The sequence below is a fragment of the Pieris rapae genome, chromosome 4, assembly GCF_905147795.1.
Source record: "Pieris rapae chromosome 4, ilPieRapa1.1, whole genome shotgun sequence".
Classification (NCBI taxonomy): domain Eukaryota; kingdom Metazoa; phylum Arthropoda; class Insecta; order Lepidoptera; family Pieridae; genus Pieris; species Pieris rapae.
In genome coordinates this window covers 6,049,221-6,068,359 of record NC_059512.1, presented here as the reverse complement: position 1 = coordinate 6,068,359, position 19,139 = coordinate 6,049,221, and the positions used below count along the sequence as shown (strand labels likewise).

Genomic DNA, 19,139 nt, shown 5'->3' with positions numbered 1-19,139 from the left:
TATTTATTTACATTTATTATATACAGAGAATACACATATTTCAGACTGTATATAGTAAATATAACATCGTTAGTATTATTTTATTATTATTAAACTAGTCATTAAAACCTAATTATATTATATAATTGGGCATTGCGATTGTACACTGTGCTAAGCAGTAATACGTTGCTTAAATAAAAATAAGTTCTTCACTATGTCAAACTGTTGAAATAATATATTCTTCGCGCCTTGTGTAATAAAATAGCAATTGATCCTGTTACAAATATAACTAATTAAAGTTTTAAATTAAATATTATAGACCTTAAATTTAATTAAAAATATTTGTAGATTTTTAATTAAAGAAACCTACATTATTGACATTCGTGCTTAAACCTCACTGCCTCATAAATAAAACCGAAAATAAGAGGTAAATTACTTTTAATAATTTTTAAAAGATAGTGTAGTATTTAAGTTTATAAGGAGGGTCCGTTTTAAGGTTTCCGGTATACAAACTTTGATTGGTGGGAAAAACAAACGCAGAAATATGTGTTATGATACTGCTGTTGAAACCCACCCATACGCATCGACACATTAATCGTCAAATATCTGTTTTTATACTATATATGCCTCAGAGTAATAGTTGTAAATTAGTTAGTGGTATTAAGAGATTAAGGACCTATCCCTTCAACAACTTCACAAAGATACCAATGATGCTGAAGTTTAGATTGCTATTATTGGATATTCATAATCGGAATCTACTATATTAATAATTTCCTACGGCCTTTGATGACGTAGTACTTTCAAAAACACCTATATACCGTACAATATTTTGCATGTCTTAAATGTGGTTTTCGTTGTGAGACCTTGAATATTTTTCGCATTTTGTTTTATCAAACTCGAATGTTGGGACGTAAAATATTGTCAAGGAAAAAGCCTTCTTATTTTTGTTAAGTCGCTGGTACCAGCACGTAATCATTAAGGCCTATGTGATAGCAGTCCATGTTATTTTGTATAATTACTAATGACATTAATTAAAGTAATCACAAAGGAGGTCGGTGAAAATAAAAAATACCCCAATAAAGCCATCTGTTGTCACCTTAGTGACTGCTGACTGACTGCCAGTCAGTGAATGCGGTGACTGCGCAAACGCCGCTTGTGTTTGTGAGAGTGGAACTGAAATCGGTGTGCGTATTGCCAGCGTAGTGTTAACGAACTTTTACACTTGGATAATTAAAATTTGAGGTAAGTGTTTTTGTAAATTCGTGATTCCATAATATTAATGTACGTACCTACTAATTATTTCTATATTTGCTTTTAATTATTTCTCTGCTATTTCTCCTTGCGATCTTTAGATGAATATTTAGAATATTTCAATATATAATAAATTTTATAACTCTTGATTTTTCTAAACAATTAATATGTTTCTGACAATGGGTCAGACAAACACACCACAAGAATATTTTATTAAAAATTTTTTATTGATGACACTAACAACACAACTACCTTTATTTTTTTCTTGTAATATGATTTACAGTTTGGTGTGTGCAGATGCGACCGATTCAATTAATATGTTTTTTTTTCTTTTTAGAACGAAATTTGTAAATAATTTAACTAAATTAATTCGACGAGAACTAAAAGTAATATTAAAGATGTGATAGATAGATGAAGTGATACATCATTTTTTTTATTTAGTTAAGTTAGATATATATAAATACAGGATATTTAGGTATTTATCCAACTAAGTAAATAAAAAAAATCGCATACGCAAAAATTTCTGCCCCCCAATTGAAACTTCTTACAAGTTATAAACATGAAAACATTTAAATATTGAGATACAATATTTTTGTGCACCTTCTTGTAGCAATTTACATACATAATATTTGTAATTATGCAATATGTAGGTGTTCTCGCGATGGAGATTGTCACTTAGTGTTTTGATGAATAATAACAAAATATTTACAAGTATTTATAGAAGCTGACAATACTATTCCATAAAAAATCCGACAATCATCATCTCCTATATTTCTACATCTATGCATCGCTTTCAAAAACCTGCAGTGTAAGTTTTTTCATAATGTTAGAATTCAGCATTATGGCGTCAAAAAACGTTTATAAAAATAGTTCTAGAAAACAAAGCCAATTCATAATACAGCCATATTCTTTAGCGATAGTAATGTAATGTTTTGTTTGCAATTTCGAGGTTTTTCAATATCCGTACTTTGATCTCACGCTTTGGTTAAGTCAGGTTCGCTATTGGGAGTTGCAGAGCTGGCCTGAATTTGCAAGCTGTCAGAAGCTATTGAAGTTAATGATATGCATAATTTAATGTATATTTTTTTTAGCTTTTCCCTGCATTAATATGTAAATACCAGTAATCATTGTGATACGTATGAGTGAGCAGAAAGGAAAGTATTTGTCTCGATAACATTCCGATAAAATTACCGCGGTAGTGAGATATGAGAAGTAACGGGCCTCAGGAGATGATGAGACCGGAGATGGACCCGACATCCCGAGATCCATTTCCCCTCTGCGCTATAAATACACCACGATTCCTATTATCTGACCATATCTGTAGGTTTCAGACGTATATGTACTTATTTTATACAGATAGTAAACAAACAAAATGTTTTCTATGGATGTGTTGAGGAGAACAAGAGACTGCTTTGGTGAAATCTTTAAAATATAGTTATACTTTTAAATGTGGTCATAAAGACCAGGTCAACAGTCATTTGTGGATATTTTAACATTTTGTTAGTCAATCAGATAATTTAGTTATCACTAAGCCACGTAATCATATACTAAAAAGAAATATTGAAGCCGGAAGTTTAAACAATTGTCAAGAAGATTGTACTAGTATTATTATCGAAATCCTTGATGATCAGCTCTGACCTCATTAGGCCACCTCAACAGGTATCTCACAATTGTGCAGAATCTAATCCCCTACAACAAGTGTGATGATAACAACTATTAAGTGGGCGTCTAATTACTGTTATTAGTCGATTTGTGTGATCCGATAATGGACATCAAAGAGAGTTCTTTATATAACATTACATAAAAGTTTATGTCATTACATACTCATTCACATCTAAATGCTGATACGTTAGCAAATTTGATTTACTTTATCATGACATTGGATAATTGACAATGTCATCAAATATGTGCGGAAAAGCAGACACAGTTTGAAAGAAAAACATTATGGTTCATTTACAAAAATGTTTCAATTGTTTGTTTGATACACTTTTCACTTCCTCTGCAGACGCTGGTCGTATGCATCCGTTTTGTATATAAATATGTACTATGTTCTTATCAATCTTCGTATACATTTGGTTGTTAAGAACATCAAGTAATATGCATTTGCAACTTTATTTTGGGAACAAAAACGTAGTGTAAAACAAGACGACGATTTGTGAACTTGATTGTTATAAGTGACGTAAAATTAGGTTTAGCATAAGAATACAGATATTTTGTATCGGTATATGGTGTGTTTTCTGTGTAAAAATTAAGAAAATAGAACCAAAATCGCAAGAGTGCTTGTGAGTTACCATTGATTGACATGCGGTTGCAACTTCCTGTCTACTAGTTGTAGGAAGCAAGTATCCACATATGGTGGCTCACGTCAATGAGAGAAAGTATCCAGTATATTGAATTCAAAATAAATATGGTAACTGGTTATTGGTGAGGATAAAATATCGCACACATATATACTTATATAAAGACATATATATCTACATCTTTTGATAAAGTGATCTATTTTTATGGCATATGGTTGATTGACGTTTGATTTAGATCAATCAGCAATCTATCAATGAGATTAATGATATGTAACTTTTATAAGTGCTCCAAACCAATCCGGGACTTTTATCTCTGAGACTGCGTGTATGTATGCGCAGACACAGGTGGATTCTCAATTCCATAACCGTCTTAGTTTGATGTACTAGACCAGAACCAGCGAAGCGCGTTTTAATTTCACAAACTTAGCTAGGAAAATCTAATATTGAAATCTTAAGCCCCTAAAGGGATTTTAACCAATAGTCAAGCATGTTAACCACTAAACCTTATTCATTTTCTTTTTTATGGTTAGAACTTACTCTATGTTTAAACTGTTTTAAATTATCATCTGTGTTTTTACTTTATGGTTCGAATCAATGTCTTCGGCGAGGCCGTTTCGTTTTTCCTGTTACACCATTTTATTTGTCATTGTAATGATACGTAGTTATAAAGGGCGATCGTTACATAAAGACAATAAAATTGTAAAATGCTATATTTGCTGGTTATTTAAATGCTGTGTCGAATCCTCGACTTTCTTTTTAAATGTTATAGTGTTGACCTCTTTTAACGTGTGCAGACGTACCAACTATACGTAAAAAATTGTTAGCTATATACTTTGTAGAATCGCTAATAAAAGTTTTTTGTGTAGGAAAGTTAAAAACCGCTCATAAACTATCTATGAATCGAAAATATACTATGTCATATAAGAATACTTGAAATTATCGTAAAGATTGTGCTAAGGCGTTCTTGTATTACGTTCATAAAGGAAATTTTATGTTGCAAACCATTACGATACAGATAAAAATAATTGTAGTTTTGTATTGTAACGAAATATGAAATGTATAAATACAAAACTGGTTCACGTTCATTTCCTATCTCTATTCATTACGAGGGCATTATATAGAGTACCTACCGTACAAGGCCGATTCCTATTCTTAAAATCTTAATTATGAATGGTTTAGTTACGCTATCGTTTATCAAACTGTTATGCTTATTAACATAATATTAAATCGCGTATGTTCTTAGTGAAATAAATTGTGTGTAGCTTAATATGTGTTTATGAATACTGTTTGCCGATAACATGTATAAATCTGTTGGTATGAAGCAACTTATACCACAAATAGCAAAGTATTATACAAAAAGCAATAGCATGACCTCTTAAATTACGTAACTTTTACGACATTCTCTTAATTAATAATCAGCTGTATTATGCCCGTAACTTTTTTGGATATAACCGTTTAGGTGTCTTTCGCAAAATTTATCAAATATGTTTGTTTATATATTAAGGTATCAACGGAAACGATATAACTTCGTGTGCATATAGCAAACAATCGTCATACATTTTGTCGTATAATAATAATAAATAAAAAGTGTTTATTCATTTTAAGTACATTTTCTTTTCAAAGTGTAAGATTTGGAAACCCTTTTAAGTAAAAATACCTGTGTTAGGGTTCCCAGCTCTTCCATAAACAAACTTAAATACTTAAAATAATGACGTTATTTAAGCTATTTTTTTTAACCGTTTCCTTTTTATTTTTTGAACCGTTAACATCACACCTGAGTGCATGAGTAAGTGTGTGGGTGTAAATGTGTGAGAGAGTGAATGAGTAAAGTGTATCTGCATCGTGGGTATATAAAGTGGTAGTATATAAAAAATATATTTTTTTATGTGGAAATACACAAAAATAAGCATTCATCTAGATTTTTTTTAAATAAAATGATACAATTGTGTGAGTTTGACAGCGTCTATTTATTAAATACAAGGAAGGATTTTTCGATGTGTGCACTATCCCTTTTTTTAGTCCTGAATTTTTGACTACGCGGGAATAGGAGTCGTATGATCGTCGCCACCTGTAACAACTACGTCTCTTTAAGGGTTTTTATATCACGTATAAGTCTGAGAACTTATACGTATATATCAGATATTGAGTTATCTGTAAATTTAAGATGTTAAAAGCCGATAATGCGTGTCAGACCGTTACATAATTGTTATGCTAATCCAGTTTCTAGGGGCTGTCGAAATAGAAACGTTCTCAAAAATTGTTGCCAAATTAAACTGTTATTTAAAAAAAAATCATTTATTTATTAAATAGTTTTTATAATTATAATCTGTGTACATAGATGTAGCAGAATCCCGAAGAAAAAGGATAAAATAAAATTGAAATACTTTTTACGGCAACTAACAAAAATTCTTTGTCACTTAATCAACCCAGTTATTTTTTTTAAATTAGTACAATGTATTAAAAAAATAAATTCAGTTTTATAACCATTAAAATATAAAAGAGGTACATTCCCTGCAGTTTGGAACCTCTCTAAAAGAACTCGAACGGAATTTGCGTCCAGTGTGAACGGCAAGTGATTTCGACTATCGATTCGTAGCAAAGGTACAATACGAGCGAATTGGACACATAATATAAATAAGTCTATAACATGTCACGATGATATTTGACAATATTATCGACATTTAGAAGATATGGAAGCTTACGAACCACTTGAAGCTAATGCAGAGGAAAATCATTCCTTTCTTGAACGTGTCTAAACAAATACTTGTTTTATTTTAACAGTGAATTCCCCTCACTAACTTGTATTTGTAAGTAATTGTCTGACTAACTGTGTTTGGAAATTTTTAATTAAAAATAAATTACAATTTAGATTTATTGTCGTTTAGTGGTAAATAATATAATTTGTAAAATTAAAAACGGATTTCACATAAAGATTTTAATGTTGTCGTCTACAATCGTTAAGTAAGTTAGGTATATTTAGGTCGCGCGTTCGAATTCCGGTTGTGCACTAATGAACTTTTTCTTATACGTAATTAGTATTGCTCTGCTAAAGTAGGTGAAATTGCGAAGGTCAATATTTTGAGGAAGGTAGAATATCTAAAAATTGTTGCGTCAGAGACTAAAAAAAAACAGATGCATAAATCTGTGTCGCGTGCCCCATTGACGGTGTACGCGACTTCATACATTTACACATCTTAGTTCTGTATATTTTCATTGTTTGAAATACCTTATCAAAATGTTAAATTTCCAGTTTATTTTGTCAATTCGACTGTATATAAACAAATTAAATTTTTTTTTCTCGATTCTTGAATAACTAAATTATAGAGATTCAGTTATCCTTGTAAAGTAGCGATTACCTTAACACAGATTCATCGAGCGATACGATGCGTTTTAACTCGTCAAGTATTATTCGTGAAACAGTAGAATGCAAATTACATATAAAAATGACTTAAACCTAGTATACATTACATAAATTAAATATCATCATCTTGGTCTCAAATTAAAATAATAGACCTATCCGGTTTTTTAAGTCGTGGCTCAGTCAATAGTTCACATCTGTCATTTGTTACCATGGAAACAATTTTTGTTTTTAGAAAAAATAAAACGAATTAATATAGTAATATAAAAATAATGGAAATTATCATCACATACATGTACTTAGTTTGTCCTCGTTTTGTAATAAGGTCGTTGAATATCAATTTTGATTTAAAAGGAAATTTTTATGGGTTTGAATCTCATAAAAACGTTTTACTATGCTGCCGTTATTTTAATTCGCTCTGTGATCCCGTTATTGACTTGTATATAATGATGTGAGTGATATATCCTCGGCTTGGAACTTCCTACAACTCAATAAAACGGTACTATAAATAAATTCTTATTTATTAAATATAATTAATAAATGTGAATGGGTCGTTGGCTCAGCAAACAATTCGGTTGCGAGTAACAGACAAAGTAATCTACTAAGCCTCCCACAACAATGACAGACAAATATCATTCACTATCATTTTACAAGATCATCGTCTAAATATAATTACTGTATCTGTGCAACCAGAGACAATAGTCATGTCATTTTATTTGCAGCATTTCTCATTTATGTATTTATAGGTCAATATTGTTATCTTGGTAATAATCAATGCAAATTTTAAGATCGAAATTAATCAATAAATAAAATTATTACGACTTGGGCTAGATTTCGATAGAATATCTCAGAGCCTGTCATTATTATTATACTTTTGGACGTTATACCTGTTATATTTTTTTAGCGGAGTACCAAATTTTATAGAAATTCTGTCCGGAATATGTAGGCATATCGACAGTTAATTCTGAAAGCAGTCAAAATGTTAAACGTTATTTAGTAGAATTTTTAAATTTTTCTCGTTCATGTTACCAAATGTATACAGTGCTGTAATGGAAAATATTTAGATAGTGCAAATTCCAAAGTATTCTAACCTATCGTTTTTATCTTAAGATTTACTTGACTTAAATATCATAAGATAAATCATCCAACCACTGTAACTTACAAAACAACAAAATCATACGGGTTTCAGCATTCAATCGGGATTTAAAAATTTTTTTTAAATGATTTTGATTTCTTAGCATTGTAATAGATATTTCCGACTGTAGTTAAAATAATAATTAGCAGTTCAATAACCTAGGCAAGCTAGTAGAATCGTAAAAGCAAGCAGCAACAGGCTTGGGATTTTATTTAGACTGATATCTTCTTGACAACCTTTTAAGAATAAACATGTTTACCTGTTTGCCATTGAAATCAAGGAAAAAAATAATATGTAGGTATGTATAATTATCCGCGAGTCACTATCGCAGTTTGCAGAGCTTACGGCCGTAAAGATACAACACGTCTGTAAACAATTCGTGACAATCACTTTTAGTACCACTTTGTCATATCATCCCGTAAATTTCAGCACCTGTCGAACTGCTGATCTCTAATAAACTGTGAGTGTTTTAAATATTCTATCTGAGACAAAATATTAGAGTAAGCTTTTTTAATTTTATTATTACGTACGTATCTTCGTCATTATGTTTATATTACTAGTAATTTCCAAAATCTATTGTTATCTATGTGCAAAAAACGAGTTCTCATCGTTTGCACCATCAAATTATAGGATAATGAAATCAGGAAGTATATCTAATCGTGTCATTCAAATTCATTAATGAATGTTCAAAAACCGTAGCGGTCAAGGTATCGTCATGGTTCGGAGGCAGTGTTGTAATTGAGATTTGTTTTATACTATTTAAAATTGTGTTTAATTAAAAACATCTCGTATTGTAATACAACCGGGATTTTTAACTGAAGAGAGAAGAAAACTGATAAGTTGCATAATACCATGTAAAAAGAAATGCGCAGTAGTATAATTCGTTGTATATTATTGTGGGTGATCATTAGATTTGAGTGAGTTGAGTAAGGCAATATGTACATTTCTTTCAACTAGCTATTATAAAAATATATAAAGTATGAACGATTTATATTTTATAAATAATTCTTTAACCTACGCAATACTTGTGATTGTTTTAAACGACCGCAAGGGGAAATACCTTTTCATCATATAAATGTTTCTCAACCGAATTTTATCTTTAAAAGATATAAACTGAATTTATTTTTTATCGCTTGCCCACTTGACAAGCATGGACCGGTTAGAATCAGGAGTTTTTTTAATCCTTTGTTGCCAACAATGGATAGAGTCAACTGCAAATATAGTAAATTGAATCAACAGTGACCAATGAATTTTAATGAAAAATATTTTTATTATTGAACACAATTTTACTTCATTTAAAAAAAGAGTGTGTGTACTTATGTAAGCGCGTTACAAGTTATTATCAGATTAACGATAAAAAAAAAACAATCAAAAATATTTTATTTAAATAATACAATTTGCTTGTTATAAGAATATATAAGTAAATAAATTATTAGTAAATACTATCACCGAAAAATAGAAGTTATACTCCTTTGGCGTATGGAAAAAGAACTAAAATGCAGTAATGATTTACGATACATAATAAAAATTAATAAAAAAGATTTTATTTAAATAAATAAATAATTAGTAAATACTATCACCGTCGTATGTGAAATTGATTAAAACACACCAAAATTAAAAAAAAATAATTATTTATTAATCTTGTTTAATTGTACAGTTACAAAACACGTGTTCTAAATAAAAAAATACTAGAATATACAACTTGAACATAGCTATCGATTTTCATGCCACCTAGAACTAACTTAACGATGTAGAATTCAGGTGTCGGTGAGCGCGCTTCGTAAAAATTCACTCTCATCATTGTCGTCCATCGCGCCGAAAGAAGTATAACTTAAAAAATAAGATGATATATAGATTAACTTAGACATAATTGCTATGCCACACTTGGTCAATCATATCTTCAATCCAGTTTATAATTCAGATAAAATTTAAACTTCTTTAAAATTTTCTTACGTTATATTCTTATTGCATTTAAATAAATCATTTATGCCTGGCATACATAAGTAGTCGATTTTTGCTATTTAAACATACCGGTTTCCTCAAGATGTTTTCCACTAAAGTATGAGCCAGTTTACGTTAAAAATGGTATACCCGAGGATAACACATATAACATTAAATCTGCTATATTTAATATCTAAAAGTGAAGCCGGTTTTAAACCATAAAACAATTGTCACTCGTCGTGATAAGCTGCGATTTTACGACAGTCATCATGGTTTATTGCACATAATCCTTTCTTAGATGTTTAAAATCCAATCATATATTCATAAGACTCTTAAAACAACAAACTTAAAATTATATATATTATGAAAAAAATTGTAGGTCATTGAGAAGTAATTATTAATATATATTGATATACGTAGTCCAGCCATATGTTAAATGGCGCGTAATAGTTTTTAAAATAATATACGTGTTCCAAAAACAAAATAATTAAAAAGTTGAAAAATAGAAATGATTTATAAGTAATCATATTTATGGCCAGACTAGTTAGACCATAAATTAAAAAAAGGACAGAAAACATACATTTACATTTATGGTCAGACTAGTTAGAACATAAATAAAAAAAGGATAGAAAACATAGATTTAGCTAAACTTTTATATAATATGTATTATGATTTTTCGCTGTGAACCTCGACATTGAGTAAACTCATAAGACAAGAGTAAAATCTAAAATGTATTGAATATTTATTTGTCTTTTACTAGCCAAATTTGTACGGAAGTTTAAGTTTTGATATCCAAAATGTTTATATTGTATGTTATAATTACAGATGGGTTGCGCTAGGATACTGTCGGCGCTGCGGCGCTGCAAGCGACTAGATGACAGCCAAGGTGGTAGCGAACTGTCGCGGTGTCTTGGCTTACTGGATCTGACGGCGCTGGGAGTGGGCAGCACCTTGGGTCTTGGTGTCTACGTCCTAGCTGGTGCCGTCGCCAAAACAGTAGCCGGGCCTGCCGTTACCCTGAGCTTCCTCGTTGCTGCCATTGCCTCTGCTTTCGCTGGTACACCTAACTTAGTGTAGTTAAATGAAATTCTGTATTTATCAGAACATCGCGGTGAATTTTTAATACAGCTTGTGTGGTGTCCAATACAAAGCAGCAGCCGCACGTGTGATCGGAGAATAAAACAAATCAAACAAACTGACCTTGTTCACACTGTCCGCTCTATTTCAACGATTACTCAATACAAATCAGCCAATAATTGTCTGCATAAAATGAATTTTATAATTTATAACACGTTTCTTACTAGAACAAGTTTGTTTTTATGATTTAATATGTATAACAGTCCTTCAATTTATCGCGTTAAAATGCAAGTAGCTGATTTCTCAAATATGGTAATATGATAGTATGCAAAGGGAAAACTATACATTAATAGCTATCAAGAAGTCGTTCCCTCAATGCTGTGTAGAATTCACCGGCTACATTTCCATTGCAAAAATAAAATTTTCCTTATATAAAATATAAAATAAATCAATGGCGCTACTGCCTTTTTAGGTCTGGGCCTCAAATTTTTGTACCTGTTTAATGATCGTTTGTTAATATAATAGGCAAGTAGGTCATCAACCTTCTGTATCTGACGCATGCCCTCGACTTTTTCGGACTAAGGCAAGTCGGTTTCCTCACGTTGTTTTCCTTCACCGTTCGAGCAGATATTTAATGTGCACATGAAAGTCCCTTGGTGCACAGCTCGGGAACGATCCCACGACCTCAGGGGTGAGAGTCGCAAGCTGAAGCTACTAGGCTAACCCTGCTATATTTTCCTTATATATTCATTTTATATATACGATCTTACCTGGACCTAAATTGACCTCTTTACCACCGCATGGTACTCAAAACATATTTTTACTTTAAACAAGACTATTACTATGTGAGACTTAGAGTCTGTTTCACAATGTATGGATAAAGTACCAAATACCTATAACACACACATTATTTGGAAGATAAAAGTTCCGAATAAGAAACTTCGATGACGAACAGCGCTAGCTGACAGTCGTGAAACGCAACAAACACTAGTTTATCCTACAATAAGTAATAAATAGTTTATTTGGAACTTATCCGGACATTGTGAAACAGGCCCTTATAAAATTAATTTAGAAAGCTTTTTATCCTCTCAATAAAAAAATCCAATAAACGTTGATAAAATATGAAATCGTCTCGACCTAGTTTAATTCAGGAGACTAAACCTTTGCATAAAGTAAAATTTTCTTGTTTATTTATATATCTGTTAGCGCAATTTGCAAAATGCATATGACCCCAAAACCACTTGCAAAACAAGATTGTGAACATAACAAACACGATGTTTTTACATATCCAGTCCTTGCTAATATTTCCTATAAGACAGTTTTCTTTTAAGTTAATTTAAATATTTTAATATGATACATTATTTTCTATCTTCTTATATGGAGCAGACACGTGGATAATTAGTTTGAGAAAGACAAAGGATTTATTCTTTTAAAAGTTCATTGTCTTAAATAAAAGTAAATATATCTTATATATTAGAAATCTTTTAGCTAGTTCAGATATGATAAATATGAACTGTAATTATTTTATCTATAGAATGAATAAAATTATTCTTCCCTTTGTCGCTACTCCTCTTTTCGAAGACTCTTCTTAAAGCCTCAGCCATCATCGGAATACTTGGCGTTGACATTCGAATGGCGTTTAGTTGGTCATTTGAAGGGAAAGGCTAAATTAGCCTCCAGAAAGCTTGGTGTACTCAGCAAGGCAAGCGGTAATTCACTCCGAGCCAACTGATGCTAGGCTTGACCCATGGGTTTTACGTAGAGATATGGGGTCAATCTTGTTCGGATTAATACCTGCAGCTGAGTTTCATCATCGGAAGTTGATGAATAGCCATCTATCATTAATGGATAATTTAAACGCATATAAATAATATAAAGCAGAATACGAATATAATCTACCTTACCTCAACAGAGCATTTATTAAGTCTCTGTTCTGTTGTTCTCTGTATACATATCGTATATACTGGATATTAACGCGTAATATGTTTAACTATAATTTGTACTATGTAACAGGACTGTGCTACGCGGAGTTCGCGGCACGCGTACCTCGAGCTGGATCAGCGTATGTGTACAGCTATGTGAGCGTGGGTGAATTCATTGCATTCACCATAGGCTGGAACCTCATCCTGGAGTATGTGATCGGCACGGCCAGTGTCGCCAAGGGCATGTCGAATTACATCGATAGCATATGCAATAATACCATGGCTCGCACCTTGACAGCCGCTGCACCGATTAATGTTTCGTTCCTTGCCGAGTATCCTGATTTCTTTGCGTTCGGACTTGTCCTTGTTATAACAAGTTAGTATTTCTTATATATATTTTTTTTGTTAATAATATTACTGCTAGTACATTTGTTGAGTCATCCTTCGTCCTTTAGAATGAATATTAAATGTATTATATTGTTGTGCTGTTTTTTATTCTCTAATGTTTGCGTGTTCGAATCACGAAATGGAAACAAAAAGCATAGAACAGGATCAGCTGTATGTTCTTGGACCGAGTTTTGATGGGCTGTAGCGTATAGATGATGAATATTGTCTTTAAGAATATTGCACTCCTAATGTTGAATTTATGTCTATAAACTAAAAAATAATAATTTTATATTTTCAGTTTTGCTCGGCGTGGGGGTGCGCGAGTCAACAAAACTAAACAATGTCTTCACGGCACTCAATATGGCAACTGTTGTTATCGTTGTAATTGCTGGAGCCACCCAGAGTATGTATATTCTAACTTTCTTAAGAAACATTTCCAGATGCATAAATATTAAATAATGATTTTCCAGATTCATAAATAATAAATAATGTTTATTTCTATGAATTGTACTACGAATGTTTCTTCGCGTTTGGCTTGATACTATTTTTTAGTAGTGACTTTTAATTCACCGCTAAGTACTAATTTAACAGATTTTGATCGTCGTTATGTGATGTTTTCAGTCACTGGTCGGACATAACAATACCTATTATCAAAGCTTATGTTTAACGATGATAATAATAAAATATTATAAGGCTACCATCATAAAACGTAAAATATAAATAGTCTATTGTGTATGAAGTGACAAGGTGAAACAATAGGAGTAGCTGGTAATGAATTTCACACTGGCTTAGCTAAAATAGTAAATAAGAAAAAAAAACTATTATGAATTTCATAATTTTTTACCTATATATAATCTAGCATATGTAAAGTATCATATTTTAATTAAAACCACCATACGTATATATCGATTTCATATTTAGGACATCACTAGCAGTTCTGCTTATGAAAAAATAAATGAATTATCATCATCAGTTACAATTTTTTTATTTTTACAATTTACCACATCTACAGGCGACCCCGCAAACTGGCGTATAGCGGTGGAAGACATTCCCGAGGAATATCGTGAGGCAGCAGGCGCTGGAGGTTTCATGCCGTGGGGTGTGGCTGGAGTGATGGCGGGCGCTGCCAAATGCTTCTTTGGCTTTGTGGGCTTCGACTGCGTTGCAACCACTGGCGAGGAAGCAAAGAACCCGAAAAGAGACATTCCGCTTTCCATCATATTGTCGCTCGTCATCATATTTATATCGTATTTCACCATCGCGACAGTCTTGACAATGATGCTCCCCTATTACTTGCAGGTAATTTTGATCCTAAAATTTTAGAACTAAAATCAATGATAAGTAACTGATGTACACCATTTACGAAGTGTATAAAATGTGTGTTTGCATCACGCTGCATAATTATCGAATTGCTTTACGCCCGATCTCAATCATTAATCCACAATCTTAGATTGAAAGCAATCTGAGATCACACCGTGACAGTCGATCGATCTCCTATCTGCATCCCAATAACCAAATCCTACGATGACAATCCATTTTTGGCGGAGGATAGAATGCAATCTCTTCGCTCTTTACACTCATATTTGATCATCAATATAAACCAAATAAAGTAAATAAAACTATACAAATAGGTAATATTAAAATATACAAGTGAATGTTTAAAACATATCAAATAGTTTTTTAACTATTTTAAAAACTGTTGTAAGTTCAAATCTTAAGATAGGATATTGGCACTGATGAACTGTCATTTTCATACAAATGTCTATCCACATACACCGGTCCGAATTACCATAGATAGCTTGTATCAACAGATAGCTATTACAATCCGTCGATTGGTTATTGGCCCACTTCTATCAATATTTGCATTAACAACTCTATCTCAGGTGGTAAAAAATGGATTGAGATAAGTTATTGGGTTTGGGCGTTAGTTATATCAAACTTTCGAATTTCAGAAAGTTGCACAAGCAGTTTCTGTAACAACGCTAGAAAAATATCAAAGTATCTAATCAGAAATAATGGTATTATATAATGCTTATTTCATTGAGTTGTACACGTTCGAATAAGTTCCATACTACAACTCAAATAGAGTAACAGGTCTTGCTCAACCGCTAAAACAGATTTACATACATTGATTTACCGCTTAGTACAGAAATGGTATCACCGTTACAATTAATCATATTTCGACGTAAAAAGTCATTACGCATGCTGCCGCGACAACCAAACATACCAAGCTTGATGTTAAGGCTGCTGTAAGATAAGATTTGAATTAAGCTATAATATTGACATTAGCTGACATAATCGTTGTGTATAGGACGCTGACGCGCCATTTCCACACGTATTTGGAGTGGCGGGTTTACCATCGGTGGGGTGGATCGTAACTATTGGAGCCATATTTGCTCTGTGCACCAGTCTCTTGGGCGCCATGTTCCCTCTTCCACGTGTGCTATACGCCATGGCCAGTGATGGCGTGTTATTTCGGCCCCTAGCTCGGATTCATCGCCGCACACAGACCCCGCTGCTTGCGACCGCCTTCAGTGGCCTTCTATCAGGTAAATACCATTTTGTTGTTCGCAGTATATAACTTTTCTCATAAATCCTGAAAATTCATCAATTGGAAAATTTAATTTTTTTTTAATTATAATAAAACGTGTATGTATTTATGTGCCCACATTAAAAGTTCTTCGCGTAACAAAATACAAATCTTATCAAAAAAATTATTCACACACTAACAATAGAAAAAATCTAAAACGGTGTGCGACCGCGCATCGTAAAAATTTACAAAGTATATCATCAATATTACCTATTACGTTTTTATTATGAAAGTAATATAACACTTCTTCAATATCGGTATATTCAATATTAGTCCCTATGTTTTTTAACCTTTAAGTCAGACGCCTAATAATACATTTATATTCCAGCAACGATGGCAGCCATATTTAACTTAAACCAATTGATAGACATGATGTCCATCGGAACGCTGATGGCTTATACCATTGTAGCTATAAGCGTTCTAATTTTAAGGTGCGTGTTCTATATTCAAATTTTTAAATTAATATAGTTTTGTAAATCGGTTCGGGTAAGACTAGGACTGTATCTAGCATAATAATAGACTCTCGATTAGGTATAGATGTTCATTAAACATTATCTTTTTCTGACAGAATTATAAACGCTCATTGCATTTTTAATTCTAATTTATATTTCAGATACGAAGAAGACAGCACGATAATAATAAACGGGCTAAAAGCCCTTCCAGAGACGCCTTGGAGCGTGGTAAAACAGCTGTTTAATCTGCTGGGACTAAAAGAGCCTACGATGCTTTCTTCCACCATCGCCAAATGCACAATATTTATATTTTGTATGTACATTCTTGAAACATAGCCATATATCGATAAAATTTACATAAACATTATTTATAAAATGCTTAAAAACATTCCGTTGTATATTTAGTGATATTCTTTATTTTGATAACGTTTATCTAGGTACTACCTGTCATAGTCACCTTTGTAACGTTGAATGCGTTGATTTTATTCGTACATGGTTACTGTGCTGTTAAACACACAAATAACATATAATTCCTATTTCAAATAAACTCATACCACTTCTATCAATTTTCTATTTAATAGTTCGAATATATATTGTATTATGTATTCGAACTCCTAAGGAAATTTATGAGAAAAAATGATACAAAGAAAAGTAAAGAGTATCGCGATAACTGTATGAATTTCTTAAGAACCTATTGATTCTTTCAGTTGTGGTGTCTCTACTGGCGTGCGGTACAATGAGTTGGGAGGTGATAGGTGAGGGTTCTTGGGTGGCTACAGGTGCTTTGGGCATTCTGCTGCTGCTTTTACTGTTGGTGCTGTATCGCCAGCCACGACGCGACGTCGCACATCTCACCTTCACCGTGAGTGTTACAAAAACATCGCATTGGCTGGTTCAAAACCGGGTAGATTACCGCTTACCGGCAGAGGGTGTCAATTTTTAAACAGCCCAAAGTTATACCGTAATATCAGTGCGGATCATCTTATTAGTAAATTCTTATACATATAACAATAGGTTTATTATTTGACAATATATATATCTGCTACTGTATTGTCCTCGTGGTTTACAGTTTAACCAATTTATATCGCCTAGGCAGGTAGGTTCGTTTCCTAGCAATTTTAATAAGTGTTTCTGCAAAAACATCAAACGAAGAGTTTACTAAGAATATAATTTGTTGTTATGCAGGTCCCTCTAGTTCCGCTTGTACCGTATTTGAGCGTGATTATGAACGTCTATCTGATGGTGCAACTCGACTACCACACTTGGGTGCGGTTCATCCTCTGGCTTGCAGTCGGTAAGTACTTTAAAGATTCGCAAACCCAAATATGTGCCTGCCCGTTTGCCCCCCGGTTCTATAAAATAAAAAAAACTTAGGGAGAGCTTTGAAAAATCTCGGTATACTTGGATATGTATATAACAGGCTTTTTGATTAAGTAATGTTTCCAAGTTGCACAGTGTAAATAGACATAATAATATTATAACCTATGTAAATATTATTTTCAGGATACCTTATATATTTCTTTTACGGCATCAGCAATAGTTCCCTCAAGGAAAAGAAAAATGACGATTCCCACACGAATGGAAAGGTTGAAGAAAAACATGTTATTACTAAGTTTTGATTTATTTAATTTAACGACAAAATATTAGCCTTAGATGACAGGACTTGTTGACACGACGTTAAAGATTGCATTTTTTGTATCGGTCACTGAGATTAATTCTCATCATTGTATTATATTTTTTCAAACTTTTGACATAATATGAATCCGCACAACATTAATGTATTGATCATATAATGACGTTGATTTGATCATGATGTAGCTGTGATCAATGACTTGTGGTCGTAACAATTGCAAGATGGTAACGTAATTAAATGAGGTTTTTTTGATGGCAATGAAATTTACAGTTAAATCCTTAACGATATACATGTTCGGTCACATTTTAAATGATCAAATCACCGATCTGACCACGACATACATGAATAACTTGTTACTAATAAAAATATAATTGTACAAAAAAAAAATCTTCTGCTGTTTAAAACTGATCAAATAACGTTTTCTTAAATACTATATTCTGTACATAGCTATGTTGCAGACTGGTTACAGACGAATAGTTCAAAGTAAAACGGCAAACATTGAGTCAAATAGATATAAGTTTTTAGTATAAATGTACTGTGATGTTTTAATCAGAACTGTGATATTTGAGTAGGGTTCCAATATACTTTTAAACTACTTTGCTTGTTAATACTTAACTCTCAGCTAGCAAAAATATATGTTAAAGCTCCAATAATTACGTACGCTTAAAAATATAGATTAAATATTCATGAAATTTTGTTATATGTATATTTTTTTCAACAACTTGGAACCCTACATTTGAGTGCGTTGCGAGTCATATTCACTACTGACGGGCACAAAGGCATCTGCCACAAGACATTATAAATAGCGTAAGTTAAATAAATTATGTACTTACATTTAGCATTAACTATAATTTATATATAACAATAAGTTCAGCAAATTCAAAATAGCCATTACTACCATTATATCAAATGTTAATTAATTTTGTCTTGCCACAATGTTTAACTGTTAGATTACCTAAGTGTAGGCATACGTTGTGATTATATTTAAGATTTAGCGAAATTAACTGTGATTCATGTATAAATAAATGTATTTCAAAAATATCAGATTTTATGCTCTTTATACCACTAATCATTTTTTTTGTTAATTGTGTCTTTCTATAAACGATGGACTTAA

The 19,139-nt window shown here is 32.2% G+C and overlaps 1 protein-coding gene across 3 annotated transcripts; it reads left to right on the top strand.

Moving 5' to 3' along the window:
• The first annotated feature begins 1,081 nt into the window (after nt 1-1,081).
• Nucleotides 1,082-19,066, top strand: LOC111001268 (cationic amino acid transporter 3). 3 transcript variants are annotated; one of them, XM_045634748.1, is made up of 11 exons: nt 1,082-1,221; nt 10,790-11,021; nt 13,055-13,339; nt 13,649-13,753; nt 14,363-14,649; nt 15,662-15,899; nt 16,269-16,371; nt 16,554-16,705; nt 17,100-17,254; nt 17,578-17,686; nt 17,896-19,066. In XM_045634748.1, the coding sequence occupies exons 2-11, from the start codon at nt 10,790-10,792 to the stop codon at nt 18,009-18,011; spliced, it is 1,782 nt and encodes a 593-aa protein (XP_045490704.1). In that variant the 5' UTR covers nt 1,082-1,221; the 3' UTR covers nt 18,012-19,066. The 3 variants fall into 3 exon arrangements, with proteins under 3 accessions (XP_045490704.1, XP_045490705.1, XP_045490706.1); XM_045634749.1 differs by lacking the exon at nt 1,082-1,221 and adding an exon at nt 6,265-6,337; XM_045634750.1 differs by lacking the exon at nt 1,082-1,221 and adding an exon at nt 8,375-8,483.
• Nucleotides 19,067-19,139: the final 73 nt, after the last annotated feature.